Here is a 22,009-nt window from a genome sequence, read left to right as displayed (position 1 = left end):
GTTTTGTTGTGTGGCGGGGGTTCTTTTTCACTCTTTTTTCTCTCTGCATTTCAATTTGTAAAGGTTCTATTGAACTGTCATCAAGCTCACTGTTTTCTTTCCTCAGTGAGTCCAGTCTACTGATGAGGTCATCAAAGGTATTCTACATTTCTGTTACACTGTTTTTGATTTCTAGTATTTCCTTTTGATTCTTAGTTTTCATTTTTCTGCCTATATTACCTATCTTTTCTTCTATATTGTCTACTTTTTCCATTAGAGCCCTTAACATATTAATTATAATTATTTTCAATTCCCTCTCTGTTAATTCCAAAATTTGCATAATATCTCAGCCTAGTTTTAATGCTTGTTTGGTCCCTTTTAACTGTATTTCAGCATGTCTTGCCATTTTTTATTTAAAGCCAGACATGATGTATTGGGTAATGGGGACTGAGGTAAATAGACCTTTAATGTGAGGTAATAGGCATTCTGTCAATAATTGTTAATGAATGAATGAATGAAGAATGTTTGTATTGTAAGGTCTAACTCTAAACTGAATGTTGTGGTTCTTTTAAGGTTTTTTACCCTTTGGAAAAATCAAATGAACTCAATTTTTTCTTGTATGGAAACATTTTTAGTCTATGGAACATGACAAACATTTTACTCTGTCAGTTGATTAAGCTTTATAGCTGTACAGTGCCATTGTTATTTACCCAAGCTAGTAATAAAAATACCATGCATGGTATTATTTTCCTATTTTTTCCTATTTATACTAGATTTTACAAATCTACTATAAAATTTTTATATATTTTAAATTAGAACATATTGCTATTATTATTAAAATGCTACTCCATTACTGTCAGGGCCAGGAAGATGCCAAAATTATGTTACCTATTTGTCCACACACACATACATGTACATACATACACACACACACATATATATATATTATATATACAATATACATTTTCATATATAGGCTGTCACATATGCAGACATACTCCCATAGTAGCTAAAACAATGATAATAACATAAAGATGTTTTTTAGAAAAGTTCTTATAATAAAGTCTAACAATTAAATTATTTCAGTGATTAAGTCTTTGCCATGACATGCAGTAATGACAAAAAATAGATTAAACCAGTCAGGTAATTACTGAATTAAGTGTCTGGAATTACAGAACGGAGTAGGTGTATGTATGTGTGTTATAGAAATAATAAACCTACTGAAGTAAAATTTAGTCACTATCAACTTTAGGAACTTTGATAAGGCATTCCCTTCATTTTGCTGGAAAAACAGAAATGAATTTGTAGGCAGACACCATTGTACTAATTGGTTGATATGAATTTCAGCTGCCATAAACTAATTCATTTACATTCTGCTCATAGTACAAGGAAGATTATAATAACAAAGGTTTCCTTGTTCCAGCTACCTTCCCTATCTTTGCCATGATTTCCCTATCTTCCCTACCTTTTCCCTACACACACACACACACACACACACACACACACACACACACACACACACAAATGCACATACACCTATACACCACACCCAAAATCTTAGTATATCTCAAATAGCTTGTTTCCTCTGGTTCCTGGCATCTTTACAGTTAGATGAAAGGAAAAAAGTGTAAAGTAGTAGTAGAAAAGATGTAAATGTATTACAGTGATTTCATTGGCTTTGGAAACCTAACTTTCAAGTCAGAAATGTTTATACTAAATGTGAACATTGCTTTCTGCACATATGGAAAGAGTCTAGGTCCTAGATTCTGTTAGGCACCCCCCTCGTTAAATATCTTCCTAAATAAGTTCAGAATCTTGAGTTCACTTAGTTTAGTAAATTGTATATAAAGCCCAGAAGTAGAAGTGGAATTCCAAACTCTGTTTTAGAAAACACATGAACAAATTGTAATAACTATCCTAGTGGGTAACTGTTAAATCTAAAAAATGTTTGCCAGATGTGGGTATAGAAGTTTCTGAATACATCCCTTAAATTTCGTCTTTGCTTTTTTATAACAAGTGATTGATAGCCAAGATCAGTTATGAATAAGAACAGATCAAAGAGATTATAAATGGAAAATAATTGTAAAGAAAGATGTCCCTTTCTTCCTTTGTATTTTTCTGCTACAATGAGAAGGCTTAGTTTTGAGCTTTTATAGTTGTCACAGTTTAGACTATAATTATCTCATCACTGTTTGAAGAGAAATTTAATCATATTAAAAAACATTAGGAAACTTCTTTTTTTGTGAATTTGTAGATGTGTTATCTTTTTGAAGAACTGATTGATCATCTACTGATTTTTTCTTTTAGTGGAGAATTTAAAAGTACATGTTCTGTGTACTAGTGATTATTTAACAAAAGGAAAGGCAGGGTTTAAAATACCATGGTTATCTAACAAGAATAATGATGATAACATATTAGCAACATGGTAAAATTGATTGCTTAGACACAAAAATTCAATTAAGCATTTTAAGATTTTCCTTAGCTGTACAGATTTTGTTAGGTTTGAAAACATCTATTTTGATTTTTAAAGGAATCCAGACTAAATGCATATTAAATTTATACTCAGTAGTCTATGTTTACTCTTTTTCATTTTTACAAATCTTCCAAAAGAACCAGTAATAATAGTGTACCAAAATCAAGTGTAAGCTATTATTTTGTGGTACAATATACATTGTATTACTTTTGAAATCTTAAGTGGTCATGTAATATATGGTGAAATGATGTAAAATATAATCACAAATGAGCTGCGTCTTATATATACTAAAAAATACAAAATTTAAATTCTCTCCTTATATATATCTCTCCATATCTATCTATCTATTTATCTATCTACCTTTGTATAAAAGGAAGTTCTGTTCTGTTACATATAGTTTCAAATGAAAAAATATCAGTTTCATAGAAAACTATGTACTTTACTTAAGAAAAGTATTTGAGAAAAGCGTGCGTAACAATAGATTAATATATATGATAGGCTCTCCCTGAGTTGTAGAAGCTTAACTTAATGAATAACCTTCAGTGCATAATCTCTCAGTCTTTATATAGCAACCATCTTGTCTCTGACTGGTGATGCCATTTATTTTGACCCACAACCTCCCCTCTCCCCCTCTTATTACTTTTTATATGATACTATACTTTTAGTACATTATTTACCATCAAGGGAGGTATACATGTATGATACTTACCAAATTATGTCTCATGATTTACAGTTGATTAGTAGGTATTCTCTCAATGATGTACAATTTAATTGATTCTAGAGATTCACTGAGCACCTGCTATATTTACCTAATATAGAATGTATTGTGGATACAGTGATAAGGAAGACAAAGGCTCCTCTCCTGAAGGAAGATGTCTTTTTATTCACTTTCTCTTTTCCTACTCTTGGTCAGTTTTCCAACTCTTGATCAACTGCTTCAAGAACATCTTCTAACTCACTTCTTTTTTTGTATTCTTTTTTCTTCCAGTTTTATTGAGATATAATTGAATGTAACACTGTATATAAGTTTAAGATGTACAGCGTAATGATTAAACTTACATACATCATGAAATGATTATCACAATAAGTTTAGTAAACATGCATCATTTCATATAGATACAAAATTAAAGAAATAGAAAAAAATTTGTGATAAGAACTCTTAGGATTTACTCTCTTAGCGACTTTCATATGTAACACATGGCAGTGTTAATTATATTTATCATGTTGTTACATCCCTAGTACTTATTTGTAGCTGGAAATTTGTACCTTTTGACCACCGTCATCCAGTTCCCCCTCCCCCTATCCACTTCCTCTGGTAATCACAAATCTGATCTCTTTTTCTATGAGTTTGTTTGTTTTTGAAGGGTAATTGACCTACAGCGCTATGTTAGTTCCTGTTACACAATGCAGTGATTTGGTATTTTTATACATTTCAAAATGACCACCACAATAAGTCATTACCATTTGTCACCATACAAAGATATTACAAAGTTATTGACTATATTCCCCACGCTGTACATTTCATACCCATAACTCATTTATTTTGGAATTGGAAGTTTGTACCTCTGAGCCAAAACAAAAAGCAAAACTGCTAGGTTGGGGTTATGTAGTGTTCGTGGTATATCTTTATGAAGGAAAATAAGAAAAACACAAATTTTAAGATTCAGACATAAAAGAATCAGAACCATTTACCTACAGAACTTTTTTATAATACTTACAAGTATCTTTTAGTACTTCTTCAGTAACTTTCACTTATCTTTTCCTTTAGTAAACCTGCTTTTCTTTGAGTACTATTAATTCTACAGAAAAAAAATGTATTCCACTTTGTTTAATTGTTAGTTCCAACAGTGTTGTCATATACTATTTTTCATTTCAGATGCACAGTTTTAGCCTGCAAAATAGATTAAATAGGCTTGTGTAGGCTACCCTGGACATAGAAAAATAATTTATACTATTATTTCTGGAGTAAATTGTTTCAAGGTCCCCAAAATTAGCTTTAAAACTTTAGAACTAAGTCAATTTACGAAGGCAAGTCAGCTATCTTGTATAATTGGTCTGAAAGGAAAATTTAATTGCTAAGTTTTAGAACAAAATATTCTTTATATGTTCAGGTACATGAATTCACTATATATTTTCTTTTAAAATATTTTACTTGGAAATATTCTGTGTTTGTGTATGTATGCTTGTATGCATGTGCGCATGTGTTACGACAGACATCCATGAGCACACCAATTAGATTTAACAAATGTTAATATTGTTCCATTTTTGTTTTGGAGCTTTTATTGTTATTTTCAAAGGTTTCCTGTGCCAAGATCATGTTGCTTTAATTACCATAGTTTTATAACAGATATTGAAGTTCTCCCCTCCTTCTTCAAAATCCTCTTGGTTTTTTTCTGACCCTTTACTTTCCTGTATTAATTTTGAAATCTTAATGTCAGTTTTCATAAAAAATATATGACAGGATTTTAATTAACCTTTTTATTAAAATGGTGTTGATAGGTTAACAGGTGATTTGTATGATTCCTGAATGTTTCTCCATGCACTGAATGAACACCTGTCCTCATATGGGGTGAAGTCAAGAACCTAGGCTGCACTTTAGTGAGAGGGACCATCCAGGTAGGACCGTGCCCCAGAGAAGAGAAACCCTGCTGGATAGGGCAGGTGAAGAAATCAGGCCAAAAGAATAGAGTGCCTTTTTTTCCCCTCTAATGGTATAGTTGTAATTCTTAAGATCCTATGTTATTTAAAATTGTGTTTTTAAATGTTTACATATGAAAATATTGATTAGCAACCAGAGTTTCAAACTCACTGCTTCACAATATTTCCTACAGAAATTAAACTGCTGAGGGTTTTGATCAAACCTGACAAACCTGCTTGCATCATCTTTTTCTTTTTAACCACACTCCACAGCCACTGTCTTCTCTCTCCCTTTGGCCTTGACCTTATATTTTTGCCTAGAGCAGCACAATGCATAAGCATCAATAGTTCTTAACAAAAGGACACAAAACCATGAGTAAAATAACACTCTAATAAAGCAACTATGTGTTCCTATACTATAGTCATAGCTTTTATTTTCTAAATTGGTCTAGTTCCCAATACCTCCTCCTATATAATCAACGGGGTCTATTTAAAGTAACTTACGTTAACTAATTAATTAAGCACATCATATCCAATTCACTTTATGAGAACTTTACTAGTTTAGTCTGCCAGCAGTGTTTAGATAAAAATTCAGTCAGGAAATTGTCAATATCAGGGAAGTCCTGTAGATAGCTGTAAGTGTGTATCCCAGAGGGTGAAGCATAAGGGAACCTGGGCTACATACCCAGAACTTTAATACCACTAAGCCAAATGGAATCCCTGATCAAAAAGAAGTGGAATACTGGTCAAGGCCTCAGAGTCTCAGGAGTAGGTGAAATAATCAAGTAATTCAGTTACTAAAGATTTATGTGCAAGGTAGTGTCTTTTTCACAAGAAGTAGGACCAGAGCCCAACAACTACAATTACCTCAAAAACTAGAACTGAACTGGACCAACAACATGCCATATTTATTGCTGTTCCACAAAGCTATTGGCTTCAGTCTCTCTATATTCTCCCTAATGGTGAACAAAATTAGTCCCAGAACCCATGAGCAGAGTTGAGCCTTCCTGTATTTGTGAGTTATATAACTCTAGTTATGGTAATTTCAAGAACAAGTGCAGAAAAAAATGAAGTTCATTGTAGTGAATATGGAGCGTCAGATTCTATGGATTCCATGCTTTATAAGAGAATGTTTATTAGATCTGCATTTTAACCTTGTGAGTCTCCTCAGTTTATCCAAGTTAAATCTCAGCTGATAGATTTTTTGTTCACTTCACTAATCCTCTAAGTGTTCATCTCCAATTATTAAACTCTGATCAGATATTAAGTACTGTGAATAAAACAAAATATGAAAAAATACTTTCTGCTTAGTGAAGTAACTAGTATAACTAGATCCCTGTGTCAAACCATACATAAGCTTAAGATGTATTAACAGTCACTTTGGAAGACAGTTTGGCGTTTTCTTACAAAGCTAAATATATTCTTACCATAGGATCCAACAACACCGAAATGTAGAAGTCAAACCATTACAGGTTTTAGAACATATAATAGAAGTAAGACATAAAGAATACTAACCATTAAGTATATGATTGACCAAATTAACTACATTAAAATTAAAAACTTAATTGAAAAACACCATAAAATGAAAAGATTGGACACAGTGTAGGAAAAGATGTTTGCAAATGACATGCAGCTGATGTAAGGAACTCCTACAAATTAAATATACAAAGTACTTGAACATTTTACAAAAGAAGAAATCCAAATGCTTGATAAACATATATGTCAAAAGATGTTCAATCTGATTAATAATCAGGAAAATATGTTATATCCACCATGATTAGCACAAATTTAAAAGTCTGAAAATACCAAATATTGGTGAAGATGGGGTACAACTGGAATTCTTATACACTACAGGTGAGAATGCAAATTGGTGCAACCACTTTGAAAAGCTGTTTGGTATTATCTAGCAAAGTTGAAATTTTATCTATGACCCAAGAATTTATTTTCTAGAAATATCCCAGAGCAGTGGTTCTCAAATTGTGGTCCATAGTCCCTGGGATTCCCAAAGCACTTTCAGATTAAACCTACTTTCATAATAATACTAAGACTTAATTTGTCTTTTTTTTTTTTTTTTAAACTGTGTTGTTTACTCTTCACAAAAACAGTGATGGGTATGTACTGGTACTTTAGCATGAATCAAGGAAACCATACTAATAGTCATTGTATTTGTCACCATCGTGCCAGTTTCACTTAAGAATGTCTTTGATGAAGCAAAAGACTTACTAATTTTATTAAGTCATGACCCTTAAGTACATGCCTTTTATCAAATCATCTGTATCACAAAATGGGAAGTATGTAAAGCACGTTTTGCTCCATATCTCAGATGAACTAGCTGCTTTTTCCCTGGAACACAATTTTTATTTAAAAGAACAAATGAGAAACTATGGGTTGTTGGCAGAAATTCACTTGAAAAATGAACAAATGAGCTTACTGTTCAAGGAAAACAACCAACGTTATTTATTGCCAATGATAAAATTTGAGCTTTTGAGCAAAAATTCAAATTTAGGATAAGTTCCAACTGTCAGTATGAGCTTGACAGCTTCCTAATGCTTAAAGACTTTTCCAATGAGATTGGTGATATTGATGAAACAGGATACAAAGAGATCACTGATAATGGATTCAGAATCCACATTTCAACTAACCTTTAAGAAATTACTAGTTTTCAAGTTTTCTTGTAGAATCAAAAAGTCTATCATTATCTGAAAGGGCTAACGAAAATACTCTTCCCCTTTCTAACTATACATTAGTGTGAGGCCAGATTTTCATCATATACTTCAACCAAAACAAAATACCACAATAGACTGAATGACGAAGGAGATATGAGAATCCAGCTATCTTCTAGTAAGCCACACATTAAAGAGATTAGCAAAAATGTAATTAAACAATGCTATTACTCTCACTGACATTCTTTTGTTTGGGAAGGTTTTTTAAATTAAAATGGTTATTTATGTTAGCATGTATTGGGTTTATTATTACTTAAAATGAATTAATAACTATTTAAAAAGTTTCTCAGTTTTAATTTTTATTATGATAAATATCACCACATACAACCTCATAAACAAAAGATCTTTGGGGTCTTCAATATTTTTAAGAATATAAAGGACACCAAAAGTTTAAGAAGCTGTTGTAGAGATACTCTTACATATATGACCAGGAATTATGTTTAAGAATGCTCATAGCAACATGATCCATAGTAGCCCCATATTAGGAACCACAGCAAATCCTTCATCATAGAATGGATAATTAAATGGTGTATCTATAAAGGAAATCTATATAGCAGTGAAAATGAATGAGGTATATAGCTAGACGGCTCAGCAGAGATGATGCTTTCTAAAAAAATGTTGAATAAAAGAAGCAAGTTTTAAAAGCATATATACAGTGTGATTCCACTTTATTATTTCAAAACCAGGCAGAGTTAACATATATTGTTTAGAGATGCATAGGGAATGATAACCCTGATAACAGAAGTCAAGATAGTAGTTCTCTCTCAGGGGAGGAAGAAGAATATAACTGTTAAGGTGAATACAGGAGACAAGCTTTTATTATTCTGAAAATGTTGTATTTCTTAAATTTGGTAGAGATAACATGGATGTTTGCTTTATAATTCTTTAAAATGTAAATATATGTTTTATTCTCTCTTAAGTATGTATGATATAAAATAACATATATTATGAACATAAGAGAATAAATTAACCTCAGAAAAACAAAACAAGAAAATATAATTAAGAAGTATGACAGGGCTTCCCTGGTGGCGCAGTGGTTGAGAGTCCGCCTGCCGATGCATGGCACATGGGTTCGTGCCCCAATCCGGGAGGATCCCACATGCCGTGGAGCGGCTGGGCCCGTGAGCCATGGCCGCTGGGCCTGCGCATCTGGAGCCTGTGCTCCGCAACGGGAGAGGCCACAACACTGAGAGGACCGCGTACCGCAAAAAAAAAAAAAAAAAAAAAAAGAAGTATGACAAGGGAGTTAATCTGACTGGTGACCAGTTGCACTTGTGTTGTATGCATTGCCTGCCATGAAACTCAAATAGAGTCACATAGAGTCAATAAACCATCAAACTTTTACATTATTTTTAAACAAAGCCGAAGTTTATCTTGAAGCAATTTTTGTTAGAATGATTCATAACATCTCTATTTCTTGAGTTCTTGTTCAAAATGCTTTTATACTCAGTTTGGCTGGATACACGATTTTTCCTAGGCACTGCTCTATTGTGTGCTGGTGTTAAATGTCACCATGGAGAAATCTGAAGTTAATCTGATTGTTTTACTATTATAGGTAATTTGTTCTTTTGCCCTGATTGCCCAAAATATATTTTATTTTTGATGTCCAGTAAGTTTACTAGGATGTGACTCAGTGTGGATTCACCTGTGTCAGTTTTTCCTAGTAGAATAGTTCACATTTGATGAGATTTTAGCCATTTTTGTTTCTTGAAATTTTTCTTGTATTTTTAAGTCACTTTTCTTTCTGTTTATTATTTTGATTCTTCTCTTTAGGGACAACAGCGATATATATATTGGATTCCTTTATTTTGATCCTTTTAAACTCTTTGTACAATTTTTTTTTTTTTTTTTTTTTTTTTTTTTTTTTTTTTTGCGGTACGCGGGCCTCTCACTGTTGTGGCCTCTCCCGTTGCGGAGCACAGGAACACAGACTCCGGACGCGCAGGCTCAGCGGCCATGGCTCACGGGCCCAGCCGCTCCATGGCATGTGGGATCTTCCCGGACCGGGGCACGAATCCGTGTCCCCTGCACCGGCAGGCGGACTCTCAATCACTGCGCCACCAGGGAAGCCCTGTACAATTTTATTTTGCTTGCTCTTTTTACTTCTATGAGGAATGTTTTGAGCAGTTGCCTTTTTTTTTTTTTTTTTTTTTTTTTTTTTGCTAACTCATCATGGCCTTTTTCCTGTGATGGTTTTATTCCACGCCCCCCACACACACATTTATTTCCTCTGACAGTTCATGCTTTCATCTCTCATCTTGCCGTATCTTCCCTGATTGCTTGTATCTCTGCGTTAAATTCTTGTTTTTATGAAATGATGTCTTCGTTAAGTTTGAGTTCATATGTGTCCAATTTTTCTCTTTCCTGTAGCAACATTTTTTTCTGCCAAGTGTCTCTCATCTTCTGTTTGTATTTTCCTGTTCTTTTTTAAAAAAATTATTTCATATATTCTAGACGTACTTCTTGTTCCTTTTGAATCATACATCTTTGAATGAGTTTGATTTTTCTGGATGAACTACTTGTAGAAGGTTTATGTTGGGTAGGCACCAGAGCTACTTTCTCAGCAGGAATTTATTACTGATATACAGTATTGCATGATTCAAGTTCTTTAACCCTGTATTTCTTTAACAACTGCTGGCAAGGTAGAATCTCTCTTTCACCTTTCCTCACTGACAGACTGATTCCTACAAATATAGTTTTTATGACTCCCCAGTTAGCCCCATCTACTCTTCCTCTGACAACTAGAGCAAGGGTGTATATTCCAACAGTTTGCACCCTTACACCAATTGCTTATAAGAAAGTATTGCTGGTTTTGTCCCTCAGGTTGTTGCACTTAACTTTGGAGAACATGCTCTACTCGTTTTAGCTTAGATCACTTCTTGTTGTCCCCTCTCTCTGTGTGTCTTTCCACATTCTTCTAATTTTTCTGTATTCAATCAGCCTTCCACATACATTGATATGGTGGTTTATGGTTTTAGAAGTTTCCTACTTTTCATTAAATGTAAAGTTTGTGGGGTTTTTTTCTTATTTTTCGTATTGGTTTTGGGTGATATCTTAGAGGAAAAGGGAAAACTTTTTACTCAAAATGTAGAAATGAGTGTCCTTTAAACTTTTGAAATAAATCAGAAGTACTAAGATATGAGAAAGGGAATTTTTGATCTTTCATTTGTTTCCCCTGGGAGATTTAGTTGAAAATCTTCAACATATAATTTATTTCCTGGGAAATAATTTACTTTGTTTTAATAGATTTGGGGCTTCATTTTCTGAAAAATTAAGACTAATTTTGAAGTACTTTAGTTTCAGGATTACTTAGCTTTCCATAATTGGGTATATTATCCTAATCAACTACAAACTTCTCTCTCATTGAGTTTGAGATTTGATTTTACCTTATTTATAAGCTAATAAGTTAGCTTATTACTGTTGCATGGAGCAAAAGACATGAGATTCCTGGATCAGAGACTTCAGCACAGCAAGCAGCATAAGCATCAGCATATTTATTTTGGTTCCTTTTGGCCCCAAATCCCACATGGGCAACACAGTATGGCCCAGATGAATGCCACACATGTAGTGGGTTTGCATCAAAACTGAGAAACAGGGGCTTCCCTGGTGGCGCAGTGGTTGAGAGTCCGCCTGCTGATGCAGGGGACACGGGTTCGTGCCCTGGTCCGGGAGGATCCCACATGCTGCGGAGCGGCTTGGCCCATGAGCCATGGCCGCTGAGCCTGTGAGTCCAGAGCCTGTGCTCTTCAATGGGAGAGGCCACAACAGTGAGAGGCCCACGTACCGCAAAAACAAACAAACAAACAAACTGAGAAACACTGAGCTTGGGAAATCTAATAGTTTTATAGCAAGTAGTAAGTAAACGTGCTTTGTCCAGGGGAAGATGTTACTTCATTTCCTAAAGTTGTCCTGAGGAATGGCCTGGGTTAAGAGCAGGCCTTGCAGACTTGGCATACTCAGCAAAATGTGGGGGAATCACAAGAGGCCTAAGGAAGACTTTCTCTCCCAGTTTTCTCTCTTTCTCTAACCCTCCACAAATGAGAATCGTTGCCTAATCTATTAATTTTATTGAACTTAAATGATTAATTTTGTTAAACACATAAAACCAACCATGGAAGTATTTTCTTGTTATCACTATTCACTCACTGGTGTGGGCGCCAGGTTCACCAAACTCTCTTTTGTTCTTTTTTATTTTTTTTTTAATTATATTTTTTAACTCAAGAGCAGAGAGTTGAGTTTATTTTCTATCTATCTGTCTGTCCTTATTTCTGGTCACAACATCATTATCAGTCCCAGCAAGGACCCTTTTTGTTTCATATATGTGCATATATTTCTATATTCCCATTTTCCACTTCCATTTCTTCCCTCCCATAGATAACTCCTTTAATAAATTTGATATCTATATTTGAATTCATATGTATCCTTGCAAAATATTGCAGGTTGTTTTATATATGTCTGTGTTTATTTTTTAACTTTTTAAAAAAATTTTATTTATTCTTTTTTTTTTTTTTGGCTGCGTTGGGTCTTCATTGCAGTACATGGGCTTCTCACTGCAGTGGCCTCTCTTGCTACGGAGCACAGGCTCTAGGCGTGAGGGCTTCAGTAGTTATGGCATGTGGGCTCAGCAGCCGTAGCTCACGGGCTCTAGAGAGCAGGCTCAGTAGTTGTGGTACACGGGCTTAATTCCTCCATGGCATGTGGGATCTTCCCAGACCAGGGCTCGAACCCATGTCCCCTGCATTGGCAGGCAGACTCTTAACCACTGCGCCACCAGGGAAGCCCTATTTTTTAACTTTTTAAGTTTGAAATGTTTTCAGACTTATGGAAAAATTGGCACGGTAGAAAGATTTCCTCTGTGTCCCTGAGTCAGATTTAAAAATTGTTAATATTTTGCAACATTTCTTTCTCTCTCTTTTTGTATATGTACATGTATTTTTTTCTGTACTATTTGAGAATAAGTTGTAGACATGTCCCCTATCCCTAACTATTTCAGCATCTGTTTCCTGAGAAGAAAAGATAATCTCTTACGTAAGAGTATAATTATCACATTAGAAAGTTTAACATTGATACACTACTATTATCTGATATATAGTCCTATTCAAATTTCCTCAATCGTCCCAGCAATATTTTTATAACCTTCTCCCCCTCCAATCCAGTTTCTGTTGCATTTGGTAATGTCTCTAAAGTCTTTAATCTGGAACAATTCCTTGGCCTTTCTTTGTTATTTGATAAGATATATGTAATTTTTGTTTGCATGTATGATATAGTGCTATAGACCTTGTTCCTTTTCTCAATTTTTTCAGTGTTTTTAAGATCTACCTATATTTATGTGTAGACATCTATCTTGTTTGTTGCTTCCAACTTCTGCTTAGTATTCCATAATATACATCTGCCAAAGTTTATTTATCCATTCCCCAGTGACGAACACCTAGATTGTCTTCAACTCCTTGCTATCATAAATAATTCTGTCATGAACATCCTCATACATGTTCCCTTTGGGAATATTTCTGGGATATCTCTCCAAAAACAGGATTGCTGGGTCATAATGTTTCCTCTATTTAATATGACCAAATACTGCTGAATTGCTCTCTGGAACTGTTGCCTGACCACACTATAACTGTTGCGTGCTAAGATCCCAGTTTCTCTACACCACTGTCAACTGTCAACTTAGTCCTAGGTAACATTCTAATTTTTGCCAGTATGATGGTTTAAAGTAGACTCGTTTATTTTCTCTAATCATTAGTAAGTTTCATTTCTTTTGACAAACTCCTCACTGATAGAGTTTCCTCAGGAAGGAGCTTATCTGTAATATATATGTGTATATATAGATATAGATATAGATATATATACATACACATACACACACACGCGTGCACGCGTGCGCGCACGCGCGCACACACACACACACACACACACACACACACACACACTGTCTTTCTCCGGCCTGGTCAGTGCATTAGAGGGATCTTTTTTTTTTTTTTTGCGATACGCGGGCCTCTCACTGTTGTGGCCTCTCCCGTTGCGGAGCACAGACTCCGGACGCGCAGGCTCAGCGGCCATGGCTCACGGGCCCAGCCACTCCGCGGCATGTGGGATCTTCCCGAACTGGGGCACGAACCTGTGTCCCCTGCATCGGCAGGCGGACTCTCAACCACTGCGCCACCAGCGATGCCCTAGAGGGATCTTTTGAAGCTGATGTCATAAACGGCAATTGTAAACTCCCATTTCACTTTGTGTCACTGTTAGTGAACTAGTTGACATTGGTCAGGTCATTTCTGGGATTTCTTATGTTTTAAATATAAGCTGCAAAAGTATACATTCTCTTAGACACCTGAAACGGAAATCCTTAAGACAGCTTTCTGCATCTGACACTTAAACTATAAGGATTGTAAGTAGAAATAGAATTTAAGGTTTACTTCTTCAGATACTTGAGTTCATTAGTTTTTAAATCTTTTCCCATATATACTTCTGAATTTTTTTTAGCATCTTTATTGGAGTATAAGTGCTTTACAATGGTGTGTTAGTTTCTGCTGTATAACAAAGTGAATCAACTATACATATACATATATCCCCATATCTCCTCCCTATACTTCTGAAGTTTTAAAAACTATGTACCCTATTGTTTATTTTTCAGTTGATGTCCAACATTTTTTATGTCTAACTAATTGCAGAGGATAGAATTTCTAGACTACTGCAAAAATTAGTATGTAAAAAATAAAAACCTCCTTTAAATATACCTGATTGAATCTAAATGCCATAGCAATTTGGTAACCATCATTATGCATTTTAAAAATACACTAACAGGGGACTTCCTTGGTGGTCCAGTGGGTAAGACTCTGTGCTCCCAATACAGGGGACCCAGGTTCGATTCCTGGTCATGGAACTAGATTCCACATGCAGCAGTGAGGATCTCGCATGCTGCAACTAAGACCCTGTGCAGCCAAATTAATAAATAAATAAATATTTTTTTAAAAGATTATTTAAAAAATACACTAACAGCTTCTTCTTTTATAGCCAAAATTTGCATATTTTTCCCTCCTTTAACTCAATATGTCTGCTCTTCCTTTCCCTCCCAGAATATCAATCCTAATGTATATTTTAATATTTCTTAATATACTTTTAAAATATGTTTTTATGCTTAAAAATATTTTTAATTATATCAAATATCTCTGTAACAAAAAAATTTAAGTTGCAATTACATTTTTAAAATTTCCTGTGATCATAAAAAATATTTTTCTGAATTATATGTTCATTACATTACAATTATTAGTTAATAATTGATTAGAAGAATATATACATATTATGAATTTTAATAATTAAATGTAAAAATAAAGTTTTTCTTAGAAGATGTATCTTTAAATGTATATTTTCAATTACTGCCGTTACTTCATTACTGCTAGAATGAGGCAGGATTTTAGCACCAACTCAGTTTCTTTATTTTGTTTCTATAGATGTGAATGTTGAGAAAATTGGATCACATATGTAAATAGATAAGATGAAAGGAATTTATTATAGAAATATCACTCAGTTCTTTGAGCTCCTTTTGAATTCTTTGTCAAAGCGTAACCATGGTGATCTATCATCAAATTTTTTAACAACCCATCAGCTGTTAATTTGATTATATCTTCCTATAAACTTGATGAAAACAAGAAACTACATGTTATTTAATCAATAAAGTCATTCTTTTTCTCAGTGCTGACCCTAAATGTTTCCAGTTGTCTCTTTCCTTGACACCCATTTTTTATAGCCAAAGGCAATGAACTATTGTAAAATTATGTATGACTGAAAGATAAGTCGTTCTTTTATAACGTGGGAGAAATATGATTTCAAAAGAAGCTTTACGTTTTTTTTTAGAAAAGAGTAAGTAAGGAAGTTGGGAATCTCAAAAGTGATTTTCTGAAAGCTATCTGTGCCTGCCTACAGCTATCTTAATATTACTCAGAGATTTGTATGAGACTACTGCTGAAAGGAAATAATATTTTTTAAGCTATCAGTATCATCATTTGAAAAGAATCATAGTAGTAATCACATCATAGCATCAACCTTTGAGAGAAGTGTAGAATATTAAGCTTATTGAATTATAAATTTATAGTGAGGAATTTTTAATGTAAATCTATAGCTGATTGTTTTCACAGAATATATGTCTAATTCAACAAACAGTAAATTCCACCATTATGTTCCTAGAAGAGGTTGACTTGAGTGTGTTGATGTCAAACACAAGAAGGCTAAGTATTGATGTTCTTGGAAGGTTATTTGGTTATGTGGAAGGGCTCTCATATGATTCTCTTCCTTTGCTTATGTTAGTCCCTATACCTGAATTATTAGTTCCTCCTCCCTCCTCCCGCCATACAGGGACATATTATATGTCTTTATTATAGCTCTTTTATATTGTATTTATGAAGGCCAGTTCATTCACTTTCCTGAACATGTCTCAAATCTAATCCCACTTCTCTATCCCGTGCCCTAGTTCAGACCTACATCATTTCTTAATTGGGTATCATCTTCTCTCTGTGCTCCCTGGCTCAATTCTCTTTCCACTCTATTGTTTCCACCACAGAATTACTATAATGATCTGTCTAAAATACAGGTCAATTCCATATTTTCCTACTCAGAAATCCTCAGTTGCTCTTTCTGACAAATGTTCAAAGTCTGTACACTGCCAAAAGTATCAGTATTTACTTTCATTTATTATCTTGTGATTATCTGTTCTCAACTATCTCTCCAAATTTTTCTCTAGCAACTATTCTTATCTGTATACTCATATCTGTATACTCATGTCACACAAATTACTTATTCCCTTGAACGCATATCATGGTGCATTTATTAGAATGTCACAGTGGACACAATAAGGATTTTTTTAGTGATTTTCACCTAAACTTCTGGCTATTTGTGATGAAAGGCTTAAATTTATTCATATGCAGTAGGTAGATCCTTTTTTATTTATCCATTTATCCACAGAAAAATTTTATGATTTATCATTGAGATGTGTTTTTAAATCACATTGATAACACTAAGCATGGCTACAGGACACAGGAAAAAATGACAAAGAAAAGCTTTAAAAAATCAGGGAGACCATGGTAAAGAAAAGGCTATATTCATAATCCTTAAATGTATCAGGATTTTTCAAAAGGTGTTTTGAAGACACATACCCACACAAACATAAATTACATAACGTATTTAATTCTCCTTTATCCATATTAATAAGAAAAAGAACTTTTATGTTTGGCCTATAACCTAGAACTCTATGGGTCGTAACTATCTTTTCATAATTCCCTTTTGGATTCAGCAAGTGAGGTAGCTTGAACTCTAGCATGTTAGAGGTAGGTTCTACTAACAATTTCAACACTTATTAACTGTGTGATCTTTAACAGGTTAATTATCTTTAGTAAATCTCAGTTTTTCTCGTCTATAAAGTTAGAATTAATATACATCCCCTCTCTGTTCAAGGAGAGACTGTATCATATGAGATAACATTTGAGAGTATATGATAAATTTAGAGAGATTTAGAAATATATTGTATCATTGAATTATTCCTTAATCTCTTTAACATTAATTCTATATTTCCTTAGAGGACCTGGTCTATCTTGATGGAAGCCGTATGTTGATAAGGCTAATAAATGATCAAATAAGGAAATAAAGGATGTATTGAGGGTTTGTTTGTTTTATTTTTTCTTATTTTGTTTCTTTTATGTTTCTTATGTTTCTTCCTTGTTAAAACAGTTTTGGTATGAACCATGATGGAATTGGAAATTCTTGTGGGACGAAAGGTCATGAAGCAGCAAAACTTATGGCAGCTCACATTACTGCAAATACCAATCCCTTTTCCTGGTCTGCCTGCAGTCGAGACTATATCACCAGCTTTCTAGAGTAAGTAATCTCTGGAGAGTGATGATGAATTGCTCCAGAAGTAAGCCATTGATAGAAGCCTAATATGTAGTGCTTCAAACTTTGCATAATGAGTAACTTTTATAGGGCCCAGTGTTCCCATATTTCAGGCTGTTCCCAAAATACTTTACTATATCATTGTGGCAAATTTTCTCCTGCATACTCAAACAGAACACAAACTGAACAGATTAGGGGAACTGAAGCGAGGCTGTAAAAGGGGTTGATGATGTGAGTGTTAGAAATGTTAAATAAATGGGAAGCAATATCAGAAAGAATTTAGATTTATATAATTTAATAGCGCATAAGCCAAGCTTTAATTCAGTGATTACATATTTCACTTTGTTGGTAAAAAAACTAAGTTCTATAGGAATGCCAAAGTATCTAATAGTAACAAACAACAACAACAAAAAACCAACGCCCAGGAAATGAAAATGAGAAAATGAAAATTTGTCTTTGAAAATTTATTATAGTGACTCATCTTTTCTACAGTTTGAGAACTTCTTTGCTGGTCCTTTAACATATATTCCAAGAGTCTGGTTATTTAAGTATGAAGAATATAAATTAGCTCAGGTATAACTATGTTTAGGAAAGCAGATGTTTTTCCACATGTCATCTGCATCGGGCTCCAGGATTAGACTTTGGAAACTGATAGACTTAGGTCTCACTTCCTAACAGTGTGACCTTGGACATTATTACTTAACCTTCCTAATATTCAGTGACCTCATTTGTTGAGTGAATTTAGGTAGTAATACACACATCATCAGGTTGTCATGTAAATAATTATGTATAACACTGTAATGTATATAAAACACTTAATAGACATTCATTAAGTGGTATAGTATTATTTTAAATAATATCGAGGTTTTAAGCACTATTGCTCAATCATTACCTTCAACTATTTTGTGCCATTTTTTTCTGAGGAGGAGAGATTAAATACTTTGTGAAAAAGTGAGTCATACATAAAGTACAGGCAAGCAACAAAAATTCTTTTTAAAAATTGTCTTTGTTCAAAGTTCACCTTAACATGATTATAGTGTAAAATTTTAGAATTCAGATAGGTTATATAGGGCAACACTATTCATTAAAATTTTGGTTCATATCTGCTAATAGCCAGATTATATTCTTAAAACTTATAGTTACATATTTTTAAAAGCCACAAACAAGAGATTTTCAATTACCTAGCACAATGCTTTACTCAATCAAAGATCAAAAGATAAATGTTTAAAATGGACTCTTTTGAATTAATTAATGTGATGATGAAATTGAAGGAATTAGAAATTTATTTTAGAAGGTAGCTCTTCTGAATAACCATACTATAACCTAACAATTTTTAATGTTAGTAATAGATTAATTATAACACTGTACTTGCCTTGTGCCAAAACTGGGTAAAGGACTATAAAGATAGACCACAGAGAACTTGTTTGACATCTTTTGGTAGTAATTAACAGAAAGTACTAGCAATATCATTTTCTGAGATGTTTTTAACGAGATCATATAACCTAAATATTAAACATTGTTGAAGATCTACTCTCCCCAGAAGTCAAGCCAGTCTGGAATTTCTCCCTTGACTTGGCACATGTTTTTATAATGGAATCTTAGTGTCTACCACCAGAAAGACAAACTGTATGCATGCTCAGTATTCCTGGGGATTTTTGAAGGCTTTCCTCCACTTCCTTTTTTTTTTTTTTTCCCAAGTACCATTTCTCTCTCCTCTATCCTGTTTCTATTGCACAGCCCATTTGCTAGGACAATCTCTGTATACTAAATACAAGGACCGGTTTTGATTTCTTGCCAAACCCTGCCTAGTTAAAGCTCTATGAAGGCCATTAAACTCCAAAAGGGAATCCCTAAATTGCTGATAAAATACAGGCAAGAAATCACCACTGGTTTTGTCAGAGATGTAAAATTATTACTAGTTGCAATAAAGTGTTCAATTGAATTAATTGAAAGAATTAATCCAAAAAGCATTATGTAAGCCTTATTGCCTCTTTGCATTTTCTATGTGTAAGCATGATTAGTGTTGACAGGGTTGTCATGGGTTTAATTATCCTGTATTTTATAAAAATATTTCTGTTGTGCATCCTCATGGGAATGCTCACAAAGTTAAAGCCATTAGTAAAAGATAGATGTGAAAGACAATGGGTAGAGATTTTGGGGAAAGTTGGTGCTTTTTTTTCCCTCTTTAATAGTAAACTGAACAACTCTGTAATCTGACCAAGCAATAAAGTTTTTTTAAACACAAGGCCCTTTAAAAAGGTCAGTTCACTGGAGCACAAAGACATAATAGTAACTTTCTTGAATTTCTTTTTTCCTCTTTATTAATGCAGTGGACTTAATTGCTTTAACAGCTATGTGTGATATTTTAAAAAATACAGTGATATTTTGATCAGGGATTGAGATTACATTTATGTTTTATAGTTGGCTCAAAAAGAGTCATAACATTTTATTTTCGTTTCTCTTCTCAAGAAAAAGAAATCTTGAAAGATGAATTGTTTAGGAACTGCAGCCCAGCCAACAGAATGCATACTTTTCTCTACTTAGTGACTGTATAGGCCAAAGATGATGGTGGATTTTAACAATGAGCTTTCTATGATTTATAGAGATTCACTATTCACTATGTTCAACTGAAAACAGTTTCATGGCCTTTAAATGCCAATAGAGTAAAAAGTCTCTCGTGTCATTCTGAAACACTAGGTGCTATTGATCAATCAGGAGATGGTGTTTACCAACTCCCAATATTTTTTTTCAGATTTCTTAAACTCGGTGATTCAATAAGTGGTTCATGAATCGCCCAGAAGCCGTCCTGATTAAATAATAAAGAACCCATTACCGTTAAAATGGACGTGTTATGCCAGCTTCTGATGTTTTCGACGACGGCTTTGCAGGTAGTGTCCTTCCTATCTGCCTGCGGGACTTATTTATTTATTTATTTACTTATTTATTTAGAAACTAGAGAAGATGAACCTGGTGTTATGGCTCACACTCATTGATGTCTGTGGGCTAATTTACCAGGCAGTGGAAGGCAGCCAGAAGTAATTTAGGCCAGTTTTTCATACATTTTCCACCACTCAGTGGTAGTACAGAGTAATTTCATATAGTCTTCAAAAATCCTGGGGCCTCTGTGAATCAACTCTTGCTCTATTTAAATTAAAGTCTGTTATATTGTTTGAACTGTCAGAGATCCATAGCAAAATTTCCTACAGTTCCAAATTAAATACAGACTAGCCATTTTCACAGAAAGGATGGAAGCTGAAAAAAAAGAGAAGCAACATTATGGTTGAAGATGAACTAGGTAGAAAAGTAGAGCTGCAAGAGAAGTGATATAAGATGAACAGGACAAGCAAGGTGCTTACAATTCCTCTATACCAATTACCTTTGAAAGTCGCTATCAATAATTTATTAGAGAGAAAACAAATTTTATAGTTGGGACCTCTTTTTTATGTGGAACCCCAAAACAGCTTAGCAAAACAGATTTCTCCTTCCATTTATCTGACACATTTTGGGACTTCACTCTAACCCATAAATATCTTTGATAAGTCATAACTACATATGGAGAAAAAGAGCATAACTTAGTAAATGTTACTAGAATAGTGTTTGTATATTGGAAGCCTCAAGTTCAGTTGTATTCAAGCATCCTAGTCATATAGAGGGCAAGAAAGAAAGGTCTGACTTAGAGTAACTCATTTTAGAAGGTAATAATATTGTTAGTTTTATGAAGATTGATAGAGCAGTTTATGAGAATGTAGTAGGTAAGACACTTGACTTGCCATAGATGAGTTAACCTAATTCATTTTTGCTTAATTTAGGTATATTAGCACAATTTTGTGGGAAAAAGTAGGAGATGGTATTATCTGTTAACTTTTTGTTGTTGTTGTTAAGAAACTGTTAAGATATGTACAGGGTTATATAGAAAGATTTATTTCTTAAATTGACCCACTGTGTTGTAGACTGAAGGTCTGTCCTTTATAGTATAATTGTTTAAGTGAAAAATAAATCTAAAATTTCAATTAGGAGTATGTCTTCATGTGTTCTGGAAACAAAGCCAACAGACCGTATTTTACATAAGGATCTGTAAATTTTCATTGAAGACTCAACTCTGGCTCATGTACCTATTTTTAAGGCTAATTTTTGAACTATGTAAATAAGACTTCTCTAATTAGAAGTAGAATACATAAAACATGACTTTGCTATCATATTGCAAGGATTCTGGAAATGTAAACATACTTTGATTTACTAATTTCATAATCAAGGGAAAAGCATGTTCTCAAACTAATAGACATTTTTTTGCCTTGTTTTAGAAGCATAAACAAAA

General features: G+C 33.8%; 1 protein-coding gene across 1 annotated transcript in view; it reads left to right on the top strand.

The window, feature by feature from the left end:
• ADAMTS6 (ADAM metallopeptidase with thrombospondin type 1 motif 6) overlaps nt 1–22,009 on the top strand; it is a 276,006-nt gene that overhangs the window by 138,806 nt on the left and 115,191 nt on the right. Inside the window, exon 10 of the mRNA XM_079916157.1 lies at nt 17,533–17,679. Coding sequence (XP_079772283.1) covers nt 17,533–17,679 — 147 coding nt within the window. The remainder of the gene's footprint in view (nt 1–17,532; nt 17,680–22,009) is intronic.

Source organism: Stenella coeruleoalba (genome assembly GCF_951394435.1).
Source record: "Stenella coeruleoalba genome assembly, chromosome: 3".
NCBI classification, from domain to species: Eukaryota; Metazoa; Chordata; class Mammalia; order Artiodactyla; family Delphinidae; genus Stenella; species Stenella coeruleoalba.
The sequence above is the reverse complement of the archived record's forward strand: the minus strand, read 5'-3'. Positions and strand labels throughout refer to the sequence as shown.